This window comes from Cucurbita pepo, chromosome LG14, assembly GCF_002806865.2.
Source record: "Cucurbita pepo subsp. pepo cultivar mu-cu-16 chromosome LG14, ASM280686v2, whole genome shotgun sequence".
Lineage (NCBI taxonomy): Eukaryota > Viridiplantae > Streptophyta > Magnoliopsida > Cucurbitales > Cucurbitaceae > Cucurbita > Cucurbita pepo.
The window spans coordinates 1,179,373-1,199,602 of NC_036651.1; the positions used below are offsets into that span (position 1 = coordinate 1,179,373).

Below are 20,230 nucleotides of genomic sequence, written 5' to 3' on the forward strand. Positions count from 1 at the left end.
CAAAAAAAAACAACCTGACAAGTCTAAAATTAGTTGAGTTAGGTTATGAACTTTATTTGGATGGCTCCAGTCAACTCAATCTTTGGTTGAATTTCAAATTCAAATTTAAAAATGGAGTGTGGGTCAACTTCAACGTACACCCTATTTTTTATTTTATTTTTTATATATATTTTTTTTCATTTAATTGGAAATAACGCTAATAATAGTAATAGCTTACGTTTAAGAGCGAAGACAACAAAGTTTTTCACGGGAAGTTGGTTTGAATGGGGCAACTATTTCCACGAACCATTGTAGTTGGAAATAAATAATAATAATAATAATAATAATAATAGTAAAAAAATTAATGTCTCGTTTATTTTAATTCAAATTTTTAACAAAAATAAGAATTATATCTATTAATCATTTAAAATATTTTAATTTTGATTTTTCATTTTTAAGTGTTATTTTTAAATGATGAAAAATGAGAAATAATGAAAGTTTAAAGGGATTCACAAATTATTTTGAGTTTCAAAGTCGAATGGTATAATTGAAATAATTTCATGGTTCAAGGGTATTTTGGTAATATAACCTTAACCCTTTCAAAAAGTCCTCGTGTTTTAGAGGCCCAAGCCCACCAAGCCCACCTGATTCTGGGCAAAGGCCCAATGAAATTCATTTTCTGTCTAATAAATTTTTAATAATAGCTATTTATTTTTAAAATCTGAATAAAACAAATAAATTTATAGATACTAATATTCAGAGTATAATTCTTTTAAATTTTCAAATTAAAATTAAGATTTAGAACGGTGTGACAATGACAGAAGACGAACGGTGATCCAAATTTATATTATAAGTCACGGATATACTGTTCTATCTTAAATTAACAATAATAAATAATAAAAATATATTTTTTAAAATTAATGTATATGATTCGACAACCATTACTATGATTATTAAATCTTATACAAAATTAATAATCTACTAGAAAAATAATTAATTTACGCATTTAATATAATCGTGCTTTCATTTAACGTATTATAGGGTTTAAAACTATAGACTTAAATATAATTTTATGAGTTAACATAATTGAACGGTAATTGAAAATTGAAATTTAATATATGATGTGTTTATTAAAAAAATATAAAATATTAATTTAAAGTATGTTTAACATTATTTTATGGATTAATTTTGACTTTTTATATTAAAGAAAATAAAAAAGACAGTTCCATTTGAATTTTTCTGGTCCATATTTTGACCAATTCCACGTTGACAACTGGTCATTCTATATCAAATTCATTAATTTTATAAAATTCAATTAGTCTGGAACAAATATATATATTTTTTAAAGAAATTATTTAGATGATAATTTATATCTTATTTATTTTGTTTTTCCAACCATATAAACTAGTCTGAGTGATACCATTTAACTCCCAATATTAGGAGTTTAGAGATAAAATAATTATTATATTCATATACATTATTTTTAATTATTATTTTAATTGGTTTAAAAATATTATTTTTAATTTTTTAGTTTAATAAGTATACGGGTATCGAACTATCGACCTTTATGTTATTGATGAATGATTTTTTAACGAGCGACAAAAAGAATTAAAGAGAGTTACTAGCCGATCCAAAATGGGCGCTTCTCCATCCAAATCTCACTCCAAGAACATTGACAAGCACGAGACGCTAGACGATTGGAATCATGAGGTGTGTGTAAGAACTTCAAACAAAACCTCGTCTTTATTCGTGAATAATTGTATTCAGAAATAAAATTCTCAAAGTTATTGGCTACGTATTTGACTATAATCTTGTTGCTTCCAACTCGGGCATGTGTACCACTATACTATTTATATTTTTTATTTATAAAATCTTTGGCTCAGTTCTGGTCACTCAAATCTTATGGACGAATATTATTCTAACATTACAGTAAACAAGTCAGATAACGAAAAGGGAAATAAATAGGATTATTGATTTTGTTTTAAAGTTTAAAGATATATTTTCCAAACAAATACAAATTTTATGGATATTTTTATTAATTTAGCAAAATAATAATAAATCAAAACAAAAACTTTTGAGAAAATGTGTGATTTTTTTTAATTTTATTTATTTATTATGGGAATGGAAAGAATCGGCGAATAAATCACAAGGGTAAAACCGTCTTTTACTAAATCCCGGTCAAACAAGGCAACCAAATAACAATTCACAACAGATCCCAACTTTGACCCGATAATAATAAAAATAAATTCCGTCCGGCCCGGGTCGCCACTGATATATCCGAATAGGTCCCACAAGCCAAAAATTAATAAAAGATCAGACGGTCAATAACAAAAGATGGCGGTTGACCGCTGACCTAAAATCATGAAACACAACTGACTAAAAAGCACACAATCATTTCCCTTAATAGCCGCCCGGCCAGAGATATTATAATTACAAAATTACCTAATACAAAAGGGTGGCTCTGGTTGTAATCCCCTGATTCGCGGACCATTATATATTCTTTCTTTCTTTCTCCCCAAGAATCTGGAGTTCCTGGAACCTTCCGGATCTTGACGCTTTTCGAGAGGCGTCGAAGATTTCTTGAGCGCCAAGTAAAGCTACTGTTACCAACCTAATCAACCGTCGCACTGTAACCGCGAAGCATACGATTACGTCTCTTGTCGGTTATTTCTTCTAGACAAACCATTACTTATAAGCGGACTGGTCGTTGCTTCATGGCCAATCGGAGGAGAATCGACGTGAAGGAAATCTGTTGTTTGAGTTCTAGCAATGAATCGGATTGTGATTAGGAGTTTTGTGAGGGGGCTCGTTAATAGCCGGAGCTTTGGCTCGATAGCCGGTGGCAGTGGCGGTGGTATGAAGGTCACTTTTGCGGCGGCGGCGTCTCCGTCGACGAGGTACCAGCCGTTGGCGGATGGGGGATTCCAGTGGCGGAGGTTGATGAGCTCGTCCTCGGCGGTGGCAGAGGAACATGGGAAGGTGAAGTTAGAACAGGGGAATAAGGATGTTGAAAATCAGGAGAAGGAAAAAGAGAAGGATAATGCGCTGGTTTCCAGCTATTGGGGGATTTACAGGCCGAAGATTACTAGGGAAGATGGGTCTGAATGGCCTTGGAATTGCTTTATGGTATGAACTTGATATTCATCATTTTGTCCTTTTCGATTGGGCTTCGGGATTGGTCGTTGTACTCTTGCCCGTTAACTGTTTGATTAAATGCCTGCTTGCTTTTGGCCTGAACTTGTGTGTCCTTTTCTTGGGTAATTCAAAGTTCTTCGAAGATTTCCTTATTTAGCTTTGGAGGATTTGATTAAAATGCGTTTTATTTTCCAATGTTTTGATTAGATCCCTCATGTTAAGCATGAGAATAGTGTTTTTTCTTCAATGATTTTGCGGTTCTGATGAAACTATTGCTGTATATGCAGCCATGGGAGACTTACAGAGCGGATGTGTCCATAGATCTTGGAAAGCACCATGAACCAAAAACTTTTCTGGACAAAGTCGCTTACCGTGTTGTGAAGCTTCTTCGAATCCCAACTGATATCTTCTTCCAGGTGGGTTATTTGATTTGTTTGTTCTTCCTTCAAAACCTTTTGAATTGGAACAATTAATTCTGAGTGATTCAATCACTACTGAGAACCCTCTAAATGTGCGAGTCTCTGTTTATGCCGACTAGAATTCATGTCAGTGTTCATGTTGTGCAGAGGCGCTACGGCTGTCGAGCAGTGATGCTTGAAACAGTGGCAGCAGTCCCGGGCATGGTGGGAGGCATGCTGCTGCATCTAAAGTCACTGAGGAGGTTTCAGCACAGTGGGGGGTGGATCAAGGCCCTGCTTGAAGAAGCAGAGAACGAGAGGATGCATCTAATGACCATGATTGAGCTCGTGCAGCCCAAGTGGTACGAGCGGATGCTTGTGATCACAGTGCAGGGAGTGTTTTTCAACGCCTTCTTTGTGCTCTACTTGATGTCCCCCAAATTAGCTCATAGAGTTGTTGGGTATTTGGAAGAGGAAGCCATCCATTCATACACCGAGTACTTGAAGGACATCGACGAGGGCAAGATCGAGAACGTCCCCGCTCCTGCCATCGCCATCGACTACTGGAGGCTGCCCAAGGACGCTAGGCTGAAGGATGTCATCACGGTTATCCGCGCCGACGAGGCTCACCACCGCGACGTCAACCATTTTGCTTCTGTGAGTAGCCATTCTTCTTCTTGTTCTTCTTTATTTACTTAAATCAAACAATTTCTTATGGCATGAGTTTTGTTCATGTGCAGGACATCCATTTCCAAGGAAAGGAACTGAGAGAATCAGCCGCCCCAATTGGATATCATTAAACTCATAATTTTTTGTGTTTGTTTTCGGATTATAGGCCTAAAAAGATGCATTACTATGTGTTCGGCTTTATATTTGGTCTCCAGTTCTACTAAATGTGTACATAAGGATCAATAAAAACCTTCATAATACAATTTTTTTAAGGAATTTTACGTTGAATTTTGGGTCTTATTAGAAATTGTGGTGGTTATGACTGACACGTGTCGGTTTGTGGTCCTTGTTTTGTTTTTTACTTTTTTAATCCGTCGTCCCACTTTCTTGGCCACTTCTAGGCAGGATCCGACACGTCGTCATGGCCAAGCTGGAAAGTTCTGTCACGCAATTTGCTTGGAAGAGTCCAATAAATTGTTCTTTTTTTTTGGGGTTTATGTGGTTACTGCTGGGCCGCCAGATGGGTCTTGCCTACGTGAACAGATGGGTCTTGCCTACGTGTAACTTCTTAATATCACAAACGTGGTACCTTCCACCCTGTCAAAGTTTTTCGTGGGTGTCGTTGGTACGAGATATTTTGAAGAAATCTCAAATAAAAAATAAAGTTATTAGAGTGATCCTCAAAGATAAAATATCATATTATTGTGGAGGTCCGTAATTCCTAACAATTACGATAAGGTAATTTCCGTGACTAAGGACAAAGAACTTATCATGTAAGGAGGAGTTGTTTCAATCAATAAATTTAATTAATGATTAAGAAAAATCGCTAGTTGCACAATATTTAAAATTAATAAATTTATGAAGATTTTACGTTATTTATTGTTTAATTTAGTGGGTAAATTAGCCATAATAGAATATTCTATATAAATTAAGAAACTTATTTAATGGATGACTTTTGATAATTTTTTTAAAATTGGTACAACAAATTTAAATGATAGTTAAAATTTCCCCTTATTTAAAAATAATCGACGTGCATTAAATTAAAACAATTAATCCATAATGGTTAACTTTAATTATTGGTGGCACTCAAAAGTACTTTTTAAGTGCGATCACAAGTCGCCGACCTAATTTCACCAAACTATTTATTTTTTTTGTTCAATATAAAAAAAAAAGAAAAAAAAAAAAAGAAAAACATTAATATAAACAAAATATAATTTCCATTTATTTTACTGAAATAAACAAATTAATTCTCAATCTTTTAAAATTTTAAACGAAAATATTAAATTGAATATTTCAAAAAAAAAAAAAAAGAAAAAAAAAATTGATTTGTAGGTTGCATGAATTTCGATCATAATCTAATACGTATTTAAATTATTAAATATATGATATATATATATATATATATATATATATATATATTTTTTTTTTTAATATTTTAAATAATTTATCCGCAATTATTTGAATTATAGCCCAACGAAGAGATGCTACCTAACCGCGAACGGTGTGCGTTATTTTTGCAAATATAATTTTTTTGACTTTGGTTGTAGTTATCTGTGGAATGTGAAGTCGATAGTCTCTGCCGAAGAGGAGAGAGTTCATCTTGAGTTCCTCCGATGGACTCCGTCTTTGCCGCTGCGACGAGCAACATAGCTATATGTTGCGTTTCGAAGGCCTTGAATCGGAGGCTCTCCGAAATTGTTCGTAGAAGATGCGTTCGCGGTGGTGACCGAGCTCGCAATTTCAGCTGCATTTCCAGATACCTTGCTCTATACGGAACTGGACTTATTGGTTCTTCTTCACCGTCGCTTAGGACTCTGCAAGTTATTTTGCCTTCGCTGCAGCGTCGTTTGCGTTGCGTTTCGAGTTCCTCTGTGTCTTTTGCATCTGGTGGCGGGAACGGTGGTTTTGGAGGGAATAATGGCGGCGGAGGTCGTGGTGGAGATGGTGGACTGGGCGGTGGAGATGCGAATAAGTTTGTTTCTGGAAGTGCCGAGGAGGTTTCTTCACTATTGCCTAACGTGATTATACTGGATGTTGGAGTATGGATTTTGCATCGCTTCCTTGGTTCTTGCTTTATCTATTCATCGCACATGTCTTCGTATTTTAACTCTACCGAAATCTTTGATGATTGTTTTTTTCTGATTTTCTTCTGTGCAATATTATTGTAATTATTTTTTTTCTCATAGAAAAAAAATCGCAGGGAATGACATGCGGGGGATGTGCAGCAAGTGTGAAGAGAATTCTAGAGAATCAGGTTATAGTTACTAATTCTTTTTGCTCGGTCTTCAAATACGGAAATAATTTTTGTAAACAAGAAAGATGAACTAATTGAATGAATTAAATGTAGAAAACCAGGATAATAGAAGCCAGTGAGTTTAGAATTTGTTCAAATAACTGTTAACTAAAATTGGGGTAAGGAATTCCAAGTGAACAGACATTTTTTTTTTACTTGATAAATGAATCAATGCTCATGTTATTGTCAAATCACGAACAGCCACAAGTGTCATCTGCTAGTGTGAACCTTACAACAGAGACTGCAGTCATATGGCCAGTTCCGGAGGTTAAAGATTCGCCGAATTGGCTAAAGCAGCTGGGAGAGACGCTTGCTAATCATCTAACTCGATGTGGTTTTGCATCTAGTCTTCGAGGTGAAAGCTCTTTTTTAACAAATACAAAGTATCGTCATTATGGCCAATGTTTAATTGTTGTTAACATGATCTCTGGTATAATTGTTCGTTAGTTTGGTACTTACTAACCTTGAATCTTGGCGAAGTTGGACATCTTCTTCAACTTCAACAACAGTCGGGGGTAACTAATTGGGTTCAAGCAGAGTCAAACATTCGAGGGAGGTCACCTCCTCTAATCGAAGAAGACTTAATAAGATGATTAGGTTATTTCGAAACTCAAAGCAATAAGCTATAGGATAAGAATCATTTTGAACTCCTTATCTTCAACCCATAGATGTAGTGAACCACAACCGCTTGGTGACTTGAAGATCTGCGCAAGCTTTATGGAGATATGAAAGTTTAGAGGGCTATAGCATATGTGCTTGTGAATTCATATGGAGGGGACACCTTAGTTTAGTTTCAAATGCCAAGGATTTATAGTAAGGTTGCCATTCCATAAGGTCAAAATTAGACTTGAATAGATGTGTGTATTTATATTTATATTATTGGGGATGCTTTGTGTCTAAAATAACATTTTCCTTGAAATATCAAATTGAAGTTATATTTTATTTTTATGTTTTTTCTTTTTATAAAAGAAAAAAAAAAAAAAAAAAAAACCCTTTGGTCTTTGTTCCTGTAAATTTCATTATTGAATCATTGCACAGACTTCGTTTTGCCCGTCTGCTAGCTAGCAAGTGTTTGCAATCCATATTATTGAGAACGAACTATTCTATTTATAGGGTTGCGCTAGTATTAACTTTACTCATCCCAAATGCAAGTGGATTTGATATATTAGATGTTTGCACTCCTCGAAAGCTCTACATGTTTTCTATAGCCTAATAATACAACTGTTCTTATGTGTCCAGAGTCAGGAAGAGACAATATCTTCCTGGTTTTTGAAAGGAAGATGGAAGAAAAGCGCAATCGATTAAAAGAGAGTGGTTAGTGCTTAATTCCTATGCTTTGGCCCTTCTTCCAAACCTAGTGTTTTACTATGATTTTTTTTTTCTTTTTTTTGGATGGATAATTATGTTTACCAATAAATCTCTGAAAAAATAGCTAACGCAGCTCTTTTCTAACGCTGTCAGGCCGCAATCTTGTTTTTTCCTGGGCTCTGTGTGCTGTGTGCCTTCTTGGCCACATTTCTCATTTCTTTGGCGCTAAGGCTTCATGGATCCATACATTTCATACTACTCAATTTCATCTATCATTGTGCTTATTTACATTACTTGGCCCTGGTCGTCAACTTATTATTGAGGGTATGAAAAGTCTTGTCAAAGGAGCTCCAAACATGAACACTTTAGTCGGACTTGGAGCTCTATCATCCTTTACTGTTAGCTCATTGGCGGCCTTAATACCAAAACTTGTAAGTGACGCGTCTATAAACAAAACCCACATGTTTTTATACAGTCCTATTTATTCGATATATTATTTTGTGGCAGTCAAGTTAACCATTTCAATCATCAGTTGGTTTTCTTTTTTATTTTCTATTTTTTTTTTCATTTTAAGAAAAACTCAATTTAATGTATTGCTATATCGCTTACCAGAATATCATTTGTGGTTTTTGTTACAAACGTTTTTCAGGTGGTTTTTGTATTGCTCACCAGGTGGTTTTTGTTACAAACATTTTTCCAATGTCAATTTATTGCTATATCGCTTACCAGAATATCAATTTAATGTATTTTGTTCCGTCCTCAACTTGACATAAAATGCCTTACGTGTAATATTTGTTTTCTGGACAGGGTTGGAAGGCTTTCTTTGAGGAACCAGTTATGTTAATAGCATTTGTATTGTTAGGAAGGAACCTTGAACAGAGAGCTAAAATTAGAGCTGCGAGTGATATGACAGGTCTTCTTAGTATTTTACCTTCAAAAGCTCGTCTTGTTGTTGATGGTAATACTGAATCGGGTTCAACGGTTGAAATTCCTTGTTCTAGTCTTTCAATTGGAGATGAAGTTATTGTCCTTCCTGGGGTTAGTCAAATGAATATGTCTCCCAATTCTTAAGTGATATCTTTACATTATTGCCAATTACTTTTAATAGATTTCTCCTTTCTTTTAGCTCATTATATCCCATACCAAAAACTTCATTTGAATAATTTACATCAGAACGATTTTCCTTGTTTAGCTGTTTAGAAAATTTCAGTTAAAAACTGTTTGGAGATATAATACAGTTAAAACATTTAACAGTTTTACTGATCACTTTGATATAACTTTTTCTTCATTTCAGGACCGTGTTCCTGCTGATGGAATTGTGAAATCTGGTAGAAGCATTGTGGACGAGTCTAGTTTCACTGGGGAGCCATTACCTGTTACCAAGCTGCCTGGGGTACATTTTTTTTTTTTTTTTTTTTTTAAATTATAGTAAATGCATTGTTATCTCATTTTGATGTCAGCCTCACATTTTTATTGGGAAGCAATAAGTCTACCTTGTTGCACTGTGGTCATATATAGAACAATATGGTGCCTTCTGCATCTGTCTAATTGAACAGTTAAGGTACTTAACGTTTGTGCATGATAGGATAAGTAAACTGTATTTGACCATTATGACGTATTTTTAGTTTCTTAGGACACAGCACTTCTGAAATCTACCAAGAGTATGTTAGCGTCATGTTGTCATAGAGTTTTTTTTTTCCTCCCCTGTGCTAGAGCCAAGTTGCAGCAGGAACTATAAATCTTAATGGAACTCTTACAGTTGAGGTGCAGCGACCAGGAGGTGAGACTGCTATGGGAGATATCGTTCGTTTGGTAGAAGAGGCTCAAAGCCGGGAAGCTCCTGTTCAACGGTTGGCTGACAAGGTTATCTCTGAATTTTTGTTATCTTTCTCTTTCTCTTTTTCTATTTCTGTGTTGAAATTGCTTGAAGTAGGCTGATAAGATTCTCCGAGTTAGGTCTCTCTCTCCCTATTTTCTTATGGATTGCCTGTCCATGACAAGTTTTGAATCTTTCTTCCCAATGAGATATGTTCTTCGGAGATTTCTAGTGTTAGCCATGACAGGGTAGAGGAGAGATGCGAAGCTAGAAAGGAGAGGGAGGAGAGATGTTTAGTTTGAAGCATTGTCACTGGCAGTGGAGTGGAGGGGAGGGGAGGAGAGAATACAACACAAAGGCATCTCCACTTAATAGCTGATTCTTTTTTTTTTCCAATACAAGTTATTATTTATTGTGTTCTCATTGTTTTTTGTTTGACCATTTATCCCTTACGACCACAACAGTTGTTTCATTAGTCAAATGAGCATCCTCTTAGTCAAATGAGCATCCTCTAAATACAGATGCTTTCCTTTTCTTTTTTCTTTGAGAGGTTGTAACAATACGATACAGCATTGTGGGGTTAGGGGTTGCTCTATAGGGTTAATCAATGCGTGCAAGTTTTTTTTATAATAAATTTATGGTTAAGAAAAACATGCCCTATCTATTGAAGTCATACTGTGCTCTTTCTGTGACTCCCTAGTTGATGTATCATGGAAATTTGGGTGGATTTCTTATTACTTTTGTATCTTTCTTCCAATAAAAGAAGTTCCAAGCATATTTAATGGCTTCTTATTGTGAATTTATGCATGCAATTGATTTATTATGCTGGCTATTTTTACTTCACCAGGTGTCTGGGCACTTCACTTATGGAGTAATGGCACTCTCTGCTGCAACTTTTATATTTTGGAGTCAATTTGGATCACGCATTCTGCCTGCAGCTCTTTACCATGGAAATTCAGTTTCATTGGCACTGCAGCTTTCTTGCAGTGTTCTGGTATGATGCTTGAAGTTTGTGCTCAAACCTTGGGTACTCTTACATTGCAAATTTATGAACCATGGAAAGTAACAACTGTTTTGATCGCTACACATATTCTATATCAAAATGATATTTCTGAGGGATCATTCTAGAAATGATACACTCTTTACCATATTCTACGTCAAAATCAAGTAATTCTTATACTAGATCTAAAGTGGCCATCCTAGACACAGATAGAATTTTGTGGTTGAACATATTTAACGCTCTACTTTGGGAAATTTGGTTTGAAGAAAATACATGGATTGTTATCGGGGAAGATCGATATAACATCTGTACTCTTTGGAGCTTAGGTCTTTAATTGCTGTTTCGTGGATGTAGAAATACAATAAATACATAGGGTCAAATTTGTCGGAACTAGAAGACTCATCTAGTGGAAACTTTTATTTATAAGGATCCACACTCAGGAATGGTTTGCTGTTGAATCGTTATATAAGTGGTTTTCTTTTATTAAATTCCTTCTTAAGATGCATATAGGTAAATTCTGTGTATAATTGTGAACGATCCGACAAAGTACTTAGAACATGAATGAAATTGGGAGAGATTTGGAAGGTTCATAATTGACTCATAAAATATAAAAAACACTATATTCTTGACGCAAGTCTCATATTGTTCTAGTCAACTTTTTGATTCAACACTCCCTTGATATGAAAAGTTTTATTCTTTGTATGACCCCTCCGTTCTTCTTACGAACTAGAGAAGAAAGGAATAGTCTATGCTGTCTTTTTCTTCTTTTTGATTGTAATTTTCTTTTTGTTTCTCTTTTATCAATTGGCATGTTTAACACTCACTTGATATGAATGTTTTTTTTTCTTTGTATGACCCTCCGTTCTTCTTACGAACTAGAGAAGAAAGGAGTAGTCTATGCTGTCTTTTTCTTCTTTTTTCTTGTAATTTTTTTTTGTTTCTCTTTTATCAATGGGCATGTTTAACACTCACTTGATATGAAAAGTTTTATTCTTTCTATGACCCTTCCATTCTTCTTACTAACTAGAGAAGAAAGGAATAGCCTATGCTGTCTTTTTCTTCTTTTTTCTCGTAAAAAAATGGTTTGTTTCTCTTTTATCAATTGGCATGTTTACAGATCGGTATATTTCTGGCCTATATTCTTAATGCAGGTTATTGCTTGTCCATGTGCACTTGGCTTAGCTACTCCAACTGCAATGCTGGTGAATTATCTCTTTAAGTCTCTTCATCTCTGTATTAGATTGTTTACTTTGAACGTATTTATGATTTTGCGCTTTGTTTATGATCTACCAGGTTGGCACTTCATTAGGTGCAACTAAAGGATTACTTCTGCGGGGTGGAAATATCTTAGAGCAGTTTTCAATGGTGGATACTGTTGTCTTTGACAAAACAGGGACCTTGACAGTTGGGAAACCTGTTGTGACAAAGGTGTTGGCGACTTCTATATATGAGAGAAATGTAGATTCACAGTTGAGTGCGGTTTCTTAACTTATAATGGATGTTTCCTTGGGTGGTAAGTAGGCATATTAGCTAATAGTGTAGCTAAAGTGAGACAGCCACCTCCATTTTTTTTTAATTTTAAATTTTTAAGACTCAAAATTTTGTTCAAGAACTGAAACTCCTCCTGAAGGAGTGACCAAAGAAAGCAGTAAAGTTCTGAGGGATGAATAAACACGTACCGCTTAAACAAATGTTACCAGGAGAAAGATGTTCAAATGAATTGGAAAAAGAACACCATTGAGAAGCCTTGAACTTAGCAAGGCCAAATTTTTTTTACCTTCAGCTCGATTATCTTCAAAATTAATGCTAACTTACTAAAAGATTTAGTCAAGGGTGTAATCCAACCAAATCCTGTGTGTCATGTTGTAATGAGATACCCAGACCTTATCGATTCACATTTAATCCATTGGGCTTTTGCATTGGGTATTTGAAGTAAGAGCATGAGGAATTTGGCTTGTAAAGAAATGTCGATATTTAGTGAGTGTTATGGATTTTATCCATTAAAATTGGGTGTACCACTTGTACCAAATGTGAGATAGTTTTCTATGACTACAAATCCCAGAGTCACTACTGAGTTTTCTATGACTACAAATCCCAGAGTCACTACTGAGATTATCTGTTGATTTGATACAGGATAAACCCACACGGCAATCATTCAGAAAATGAGATTCTCAAGTTTGCTGCTGCAGTGGAATCTAACACAGTTCACCCAGTTGGCAAAGCAATTGTAGAAGCTGCTCGAGCTGTTAATGTTCAGAATTTGAAGGTAGTTTCTTATGCATATTATATATATAAATGTTAACTAAGCAAATAGGCTGGATTTTTTACAAGGAACTCAAGTCCTTCATATAAAAAAGTTATTAACTTTGCTAATAAATTAATAAGAATAATTTCTTGACTAGCCAGTTCCAGTATGTAATAGAGTACTTTCCAGGAATGGGTACAGAAGTTGTAAAGGCCACATTTCCATGGAAATGTGGCATCATTGACACATGGCATGATGCAGCATCCAAAAAGAAATTTCTTCTTTGCACATCCGTTGAGAAAAATATAAAACCTAATTGTACTTGTCAATTAAGTAATTGTTCCCCCCACCCCCCCCAAGAATAAGTCTGGATAATAGTTTAGCGATTTGAATTATATAGGAAGAAACGTGTTAGACATTGTTGCTTGTTAATCATGGTCTTTTATTATACGAATTTTCGTTTATGCTCACACATGCATGCACCACTATAGACTTAAAGCAGTTTCCTAAGTGTGGCTTCTCTGAAAGCTCAAACCTCATGCTGCCATTGGGTTTGATCAGTGATATATTTTCATGAGATGTAATTTGAGGGCTGTTATGCTATTGGCAAAGTGGGTATACATAACCTGGTATCTTAGATGGAGATAATTGAGTTATTAAGAGAAAAATGAAGTATTTCATTGCTCTTTGAGCTATAATTTTAATTATTGAATTTAAATATTTCACATTTACAGGTGGTTGATGGAACATTCATTGAAGAACCTGGTTCTGGTGCTGTTGCAACAGTAGAAAACAGGATAATATCTGTCGGAACTTTGGACTGGGTTCAGAGGTATTCTCCACATCTCTTCTGAAATATGCATTGAAGGGATATGTTGTTTTTGTATGTCTATCCATGGAAGGTTTGTTTGTTTCTGAAAGCTCTTAACTGGACTGAAACTTTGCAAAAAATCAGTTCAATGTAGGGAGGAACCAAAGAACCTTTAATGGAAATAGTTGGAACCGGGAAGAATCTTTGATTTGCCAGAGTATCATTGTTCTTGCTGGTGGTCCCTTTCAAATATTTTATTTAATTTTTTTTAGTGACCCCTTTGTGATTATTTTAGGGAACTCCTATTGGAATATATATTCCCTTACGGTAACCGCGATGTACATGTACCTTTTCACTATATTAATTTTTTTTATAAGAAACAAAGAAACCTCGTATTAACCAGTAGAGAGCAAACCACAGCCAAAAGGCTTTAGGGATGAGGGATCATACTCAAGTGACGTCTCTGAGCCATGAAAACTCTTTCTTGTTTCAAACCACTGCTCAAATGATGTCTCTGTACTATCCCTCAATCTAGGGGGATTTATGTGTAGATTATTTTTGTTGAATACGAAAGCCTAGATTTATAATCTCATTGAATTAATTATATCCCCAGGCATGGAGTTGTTGCTGATCATTTTCAAGAAACCGATGATCTCAAAGCTCAATCGGTCGTATATGTAGGAATAGACAATATTCTTGCTGGTCATATTTATTATGAGGATGGCATACGGGAAGAGGCTAGTCATGTCATCGACACTTTATCTAGGCAAGGAATTAACACATACATGTTGTCTGGCGACAAAAGGAGTACTGCTGAGTACGTCGCATCTCTTGTTGGAATTCCTAAAGAGAAGGTATGAAATTTGATTCCTTATATGTACCTGTAAGTTCACTAGATTTCAATACTGTATCAATCACCTATTGTGTTACTATTTAGGTTGTTAAATGGTTAATTTTTTAAGGTTTATTGTGTGTTTGATATCTTATTTTTCTCCAAAGGTAGTTAATATGCTTTTGACCATAAATAAAGATATCTTGAGTAGTTGAATTAGCACAATATATATAAGGTTTTGGCAGAAATTCATTTTCTTCGACAGTTATTTTGATGAATTGCTGTTTTCTAGTCCTGGAGCAGTCTTAGGCTCGTCATAATTAAGGGACCTAAAAAGCTGGTCTGGATGGACTAGCACATCATTATGCCCTTCATATTTGAATACGATGCATTAGAGTTAAATGAAAGTGAAGAAAGAAAAGGAGAACTGTAATAGGGAGAAATTGTGGGCTAATTTCAAGAAAGCAAAGCAGAACTTTCTATTCTTTAGATCCTAATTCGATATTTGCTTCATGTGGTTAGATAAGAATGACCAAATTAGGTTAGCTGAGTTCCTTTAGAAAAGGAAGCTTTTTTCCTATAGAGATAATCCCATATCAAAAGATTAAACTGTTAGATTATGATAAATTTAATTATATAATACTTCAACACCACCTCACTTATGGGGTTGAAAATTTGTGGAAGGTCCAACAAATGGAAATCAATATTAATTAGGGAGGAATTGACATTACAGGGGTTTGAACACATGACCAACTCTAATACTATGTGAAATGACTAAACCCAAAAACTTAAGGTGATAGATTATGGTAAATTTAAGTATATCAATACTTCAACTAACTAATTAGAAAATTAGGTATTTCCCCTTTTCCCCTAAAAGAATTGCATACCTTAAACTCGATACACTGTCTTCAAGTTTTTGCTTCCCTTTCTCGTCGACTTCTATATTTTCTATTTATATTTTATTGACAAGCAACAGCCTTACCTACAATCAATCTTGATTTTTGGGTTTTAAGTAATTTTTTAGTTGGCAAGATTCATATGCTTAAAAGAGTTTTTAGTTTTGGGGTATATAAATGGAAACATTTTTTTTTATCTAGTGTGTCATGTCACCTGAGTTTTGACTTGACCTCATTTTGTATGTTGTGCCTTGCCTAGGCTCTGTTATATATAGTATAACTTACAAGACAGTGTATCGAGTTTCAAAATAAAATCCTTTTTTTATGATAAAAATCTTTGAAGGTACGATCTGGAGTTAAACCCCATGAAAAGAAGAAGTTTATTAGTGAACTTCAGGAGAGCCGCAACATTGTAGCCATGGTTGGTGATGGAATCAACGATGCTGCTGCCTTGGCTACTGCAGATATTGGAATTGCGATGGGTGGGGGTGTCGGAGCCGCCAGCGAGGTGTCTCCTATAGTGTTAATGGGCAACAGACTCTCTCAGGTACTTCAAGCCATATGTTGTTTTGTTGCCAGTGTTTATATTTTTGGACACATGTAGACAGAAGTTCTTGTTCATGATAGAACGCAGCTATTTTTGTACTTGCTTAAAGGCCTGCTGCCCGTATTTATTTCCAAACCTATATTTTTTTTGACAGACATTCCTTCTTTTTCTCCTCATATCAACATAATTTGATGTGTTACCTTGCAGAGTTGAAAGATTGGGATTTCATTCTTCTTACAGAATTTTATTTTTAGTTGAAACATAAGAGAAGTTAGTTCTTGTTCTTGCTGGGAAATAAATAATTATCACAAAATATATATTGAAGTCTACACTCAAGGCTGGGGGAAATGGCAGAAATGGCTCCTTAGTCAACAGTAAGAGAAGTCCAACTAGGAGCTATATTTGATAAGTACTTGGAATATTTTAATTTCGAACTTGATCCTTTTAGAATAAAATATGTCTGTACCTAGGTTTCAACAAAGGGCTCTCATGTAATTCAACATTTCCACCAAAGAGTTTTAGCTATGTCACTCAGCTGTGAACCATCGAGTGCTTGGTGCAATCGAGAACAGTTAACACCATTGAATATATCATAGTTTACCAGGTTAAGCTCTTGGATTTACCGTCAACTTAATAAGATGAGTATTTTATCTTCATAGCAGCTAGTTATAGTAGCTGTAGCGTTACAGCAGCTTTTAGAAAACTTTCAGAGATTTAAGGGTGACAAATGCCTTCTCCTCATTGCATTAGATGCATTGGTAAGTCCTTCAGCCCTGTGGAGAGGAGTAACTTGTACATTGCCGCTCGTCAATTTATATTACCTATATGCAGGGAAACCTGCCATCTGAACCTAGAAGTCCAATCTCAATCATCTCTCTAGTGAGGTGTACTGCCCAGATCAATTTAAGTAATGTAATTAATACTGCCACTGAATATATTTCCTCTGGCAATCCTTGATAGGAGACTTTTATTATTCACCGCCGCATAGAAACGAGGAAAAGAGTTAGGGATCTATCTATAATCACATTTTTTCCTACAATATGATAGCTGTTCTATTACCTAATCAGTAGCGAGAGTTTCTACCCACAATGCTCATGCACTAGCTATGTGAAACCTAGAACAGAAAATCTACCACGTATAGTCTTTGTTAGATACTACAAAACCTCTATACAACGAAGCAATAGGGAATCTCTTATATTGAGGGGATTATACAAAGTGAAATTTCTCAGTTTTGGTATCTGGAGATCAAAAGATAAGAGGCCATATTAGTAGAGTCGATCACCGCGGTTTTACGTATTAATCAAACATGATCTATGTGACTATTTTTCTTGTGAATTGTCATCTTCAAAATCATATTTTCTTTGGTTTTATGAGATTGGATGTAATTTCCTTCAAAAACTTCCTTGCAGTTGCTTGATGCTTTGGAGCTTAGCAGGTTAACCATGAAGACCGTGAAGCAAAACCTTTGGTGGGCTTTTGGATATAACATCGTAAGTTTTTAACCATCACCTAGCTACTCTCTATTTTACCTGTCCTTGATATTACAAAAAAAAATTCATTCCATTTTTTATGCAGCCTATAACCAAACATTCGGCCCGTTTGATAACATGTCACTTTTGGTTTTGATTTTAGAAATTTAAGTTTATAAATATTACTTCCACAAAAAAGAAAAAATCGTATGAAAACAAGCACAATTTTAAAATACCAAAAATTAAAAACCAAATTGTTATCAAGCGGGATTAAAAAAATTCTTCACATTTTATCTTTTCATCTTTTGGGTTCTAGGAGTCCAAAGGGTATTAAATTTTATCAGGTTGAAGCTCTGTTCTCTTATTATTGTTTCATTGAGTTGTCGTTCATTTCATCTAACTTCGTTTCTTCCTTCGCCCACAGCCTGATTTCATTATTAGAGGTGCACTGTGTTGGTTTAAAGCTTGCCTTTTGAGTTTTGTTTTCTTTGACTCGTAATTATGAATTGAACCCAAACGAGTCTACACCTCAACGCCCACCTTACCCCCTGATTAATTAATCTTTGGGAGAATATATTCTACGGGATAGCAAATCTCTTCAAAAACTACATGAACACAGGCACCGAAAAATACGGTTTAACCAACTTGGGTTCTAGAAAATTAAAGAAACAATCCCTAATTGTTGGGTAATCAAAAGCAAAGAGAGTTAAAAAAAAAAAAAAAAAAAAAAAAAAAGGAAGAAAAAAAAAAAAGGAAGAAAAAAAAAAGATAGGCATTGAAATGTTCTCGTAGACCTGAAACCTTTTTTCCGTGTATCAAACACCGGAAAAAAAACAATACAAGTTTATTTTTAACCATAAATTCTACACCATAGCATAGCAAAGAAACAATTTGCCATAGAACACGGCACTTATTTTGGAAAGGAGGCCCCTGACGGTATTGTCCTTCATCATAGCCCGCTTACTTGCTCCCTGAATCATATCATAAGCTGGCCAAAAGGGCCCATTCACACCTTAAAAGCAAAAAAAGGCAAAACTAGAACACATGATTCAACTCCTTTGAAACACACGTACGCCAACCAGGCCAAAGACGAACTGTGTAGGCTTTCTGAACTCTTAAAGTGAGGTCAACCAAGAAAAAAGGCCAGATTCTCACTTTCAGCTTATAATAAAGGAGGCTTCTCTAAATATTACTTCGATCCCATTTCTTTCTACTTTTGTTCATTTGTCCATTTGAGTCTATTACTTTAAACAGTGTATATTTTTTTCCCTTCATTTTTATTTTTCATTGAAATATTTGCATCACACTTCATTTACTAAATTTCTTATAATGTTGCAATAATTTGTATTAAAATATTTCCATTGTGTATATAATTTATGTTAAAAATTTGAAAATAGGAATCAAATAGTCCTATTCTTGAAAGAACCTTTCGTTACAATCGATAAAATGAATAGTGTTTAGAATAAATCAAACTTAACAGCTCCCGAATGAATAAAGTTTGAAAGTAGACTAAAATGAACCAAAACTTGAAGGGCCATTTCTTTTTCTAGGGCATATATGTATGATGTATATATATACTTCCGTCCTCTGTTTATGTTTGCCTAATTTGGCTTCTCTGACATCTTCATTCAGGTGGGAATTCCAATTGCGGCAGGCGTCTTGCTTCCTATTACTGGGACTATACTCACACCTTCCATTGCGGGTGCCCTTATGGGTCTGAGTTCCGTAGGAGTTATGGCAAATTCACTGCTTTTGAGATTAAGATTTTCTCATAACAGAAAAAAATCCCNAAAAAAAAAAAAAAAAAAAAAAAAAAAAAAAAAAAAAAAAAAAAAAAAAAAAAAACCAAATTTATACCAACCCCATGAAAGAGATGGCTTTAATTTTTTTATTACAGAAATGGAGAGATTTTCTTTGTTTGATCGAACAGTGAAACTGAAGGTGTTCATCTTATCAACATTTTGTTAATCATTGTTTTAGCAAGCCATAAGATGCTGCTATGCGATGCAATGCATTGCATTTTAAGTGATATTCATAAAATAGCTATTAGCCTTTGGGCTTGATATTAAGAAGTTAGTTGGATGTTAATTATTTTCATTAAGGATTCAGTTAATATACTCTTAACACTAAATAAATACTCGTTTTTAGCTTTTTTAAGGGGTACTTTTGTTAATGGATTGGAAGGCTTTCTTGTATTTTTGTGGGGAAAGGGACTCCCCCTCTCCCTTGTCCTCCTAGGTTGTATTGGTTGGCTGTTTTGGAACTGAATTGTTTCTCGTTTCTCTAAAACATAAAATAAATTTGAGACAGGATATGGTTGTTTGCTTTTGTATTCGAGACAGGATCATGTAAAATTCTCTTTTAGGTTGAAGGTTGAATTCCATGTTTTTAGATCGCTTTCATACCAGTAGTGTTCGTGGTTGGTTTACTCAACTGTGTATCAATCTTACAGGTAGGGTAGGGCAACACAGCCCCCAACTAAGGAGTGATTATGTCCAACATATCACTCCTTATTTTCGTCATGCTATAAATTATTATTATAAGATTTAAGGAGTGAGTGCAAAATATAAATTATTCCATAAGTCTGTAAATTTTAATTTTTTGATTAATTAATTTTCTAAAAATAGGGGAGAATTGTTTGCATATTTGAAATATAAATTAATTTAAATAAAATTAAATCGTTCTTATTATCGGAAATAAATAAATAAAAATTATAATACTACTATTGACTTTCATTAAACTTTTAAAACCTAAAATGATTTAGTCGTGGCCTACAAATAAAAAATTGAGACTTGAACATTATAAAAATGTTTTTTAAACGATTAGCAATGA

At 34.6% G+C, this 20,230-nt stretch overlaps 2 protein-coding genes across 3 annotated transcripts; both read left to right on the forward strand.

Annotated features, from left to right (window-relative positions):
• The first annotated feature begins 2,481 nt into the window (after positions 1-2,481).
• On the forward strand, positions 2,482-4,469 carry LOC111809803 (ubiquinol oxidase, mitochondrial-like). The gene is made up of 4 exons (XM_023696233.1): positions 2,482-3,105; positions 3,402-3,530; positions 3,681-4,169; positions 4,253-4,469. Exons 1-4 carry the CDS (start codon positions 2,749-2,751, stop codon positions 4,310-4,312), a joined length of 1,035 nt encoding a protein of 344 aa, XP_023552001.1. The 5' UTR covers positions 2,482-2,748; the 3' UTR covers positions 4,313-4,469.
• Positions 4,470-5,711: 1,242 nt separating this feature from the next.
• On the forward strand, positions 5,712-19,726 carry LOC111810263 (copper-transporting ATPase PAA1, chloroplastic). Of its 2 annotated transcripts, none has more exons than XM_023696919.1 (17): positions 5,712-6,220; positions 6,382-6,435; positions 6,676-6,829; positions 7,714-7,788; positions 7,936-8,213; positions 8,590-8,820; positions 9,077-9,175; positions 9,496-9,645; positions 10,446-10,592; positions 11,750-11,800; positions 11,892-12,067; positions 12,732-12,864; positions 13,578-13,675; positions 14,268-14,508; positions 15,726-15,929; positions 17,339-17,419; positions 19,031-19,726. In XM_023696919.1, the coding sequence occupies exons 1-17, from the start codon at positions 5,795-5,797 to the stop codon at positions 19,364-19,366; spliced, it is 2,934 nt and encodes a 977-aa protein (XP_023552687.1). In that variant the 5' UTR covers positions 5,712-5,794; the 3' UTR covers positions 19,367-19,726. The 2 variants fall into 2 exon arrangements, with proteins under 2 accessions (XP_023552687.1, XP_023552688.1); XM_023696920.1 differs by having other exon boundaries at positions 6,128-6,220; positions 6,368-6,435.
• The last annotated feature ends 504 nt before the right edge of the window (positions 19,727-20,230 follow it).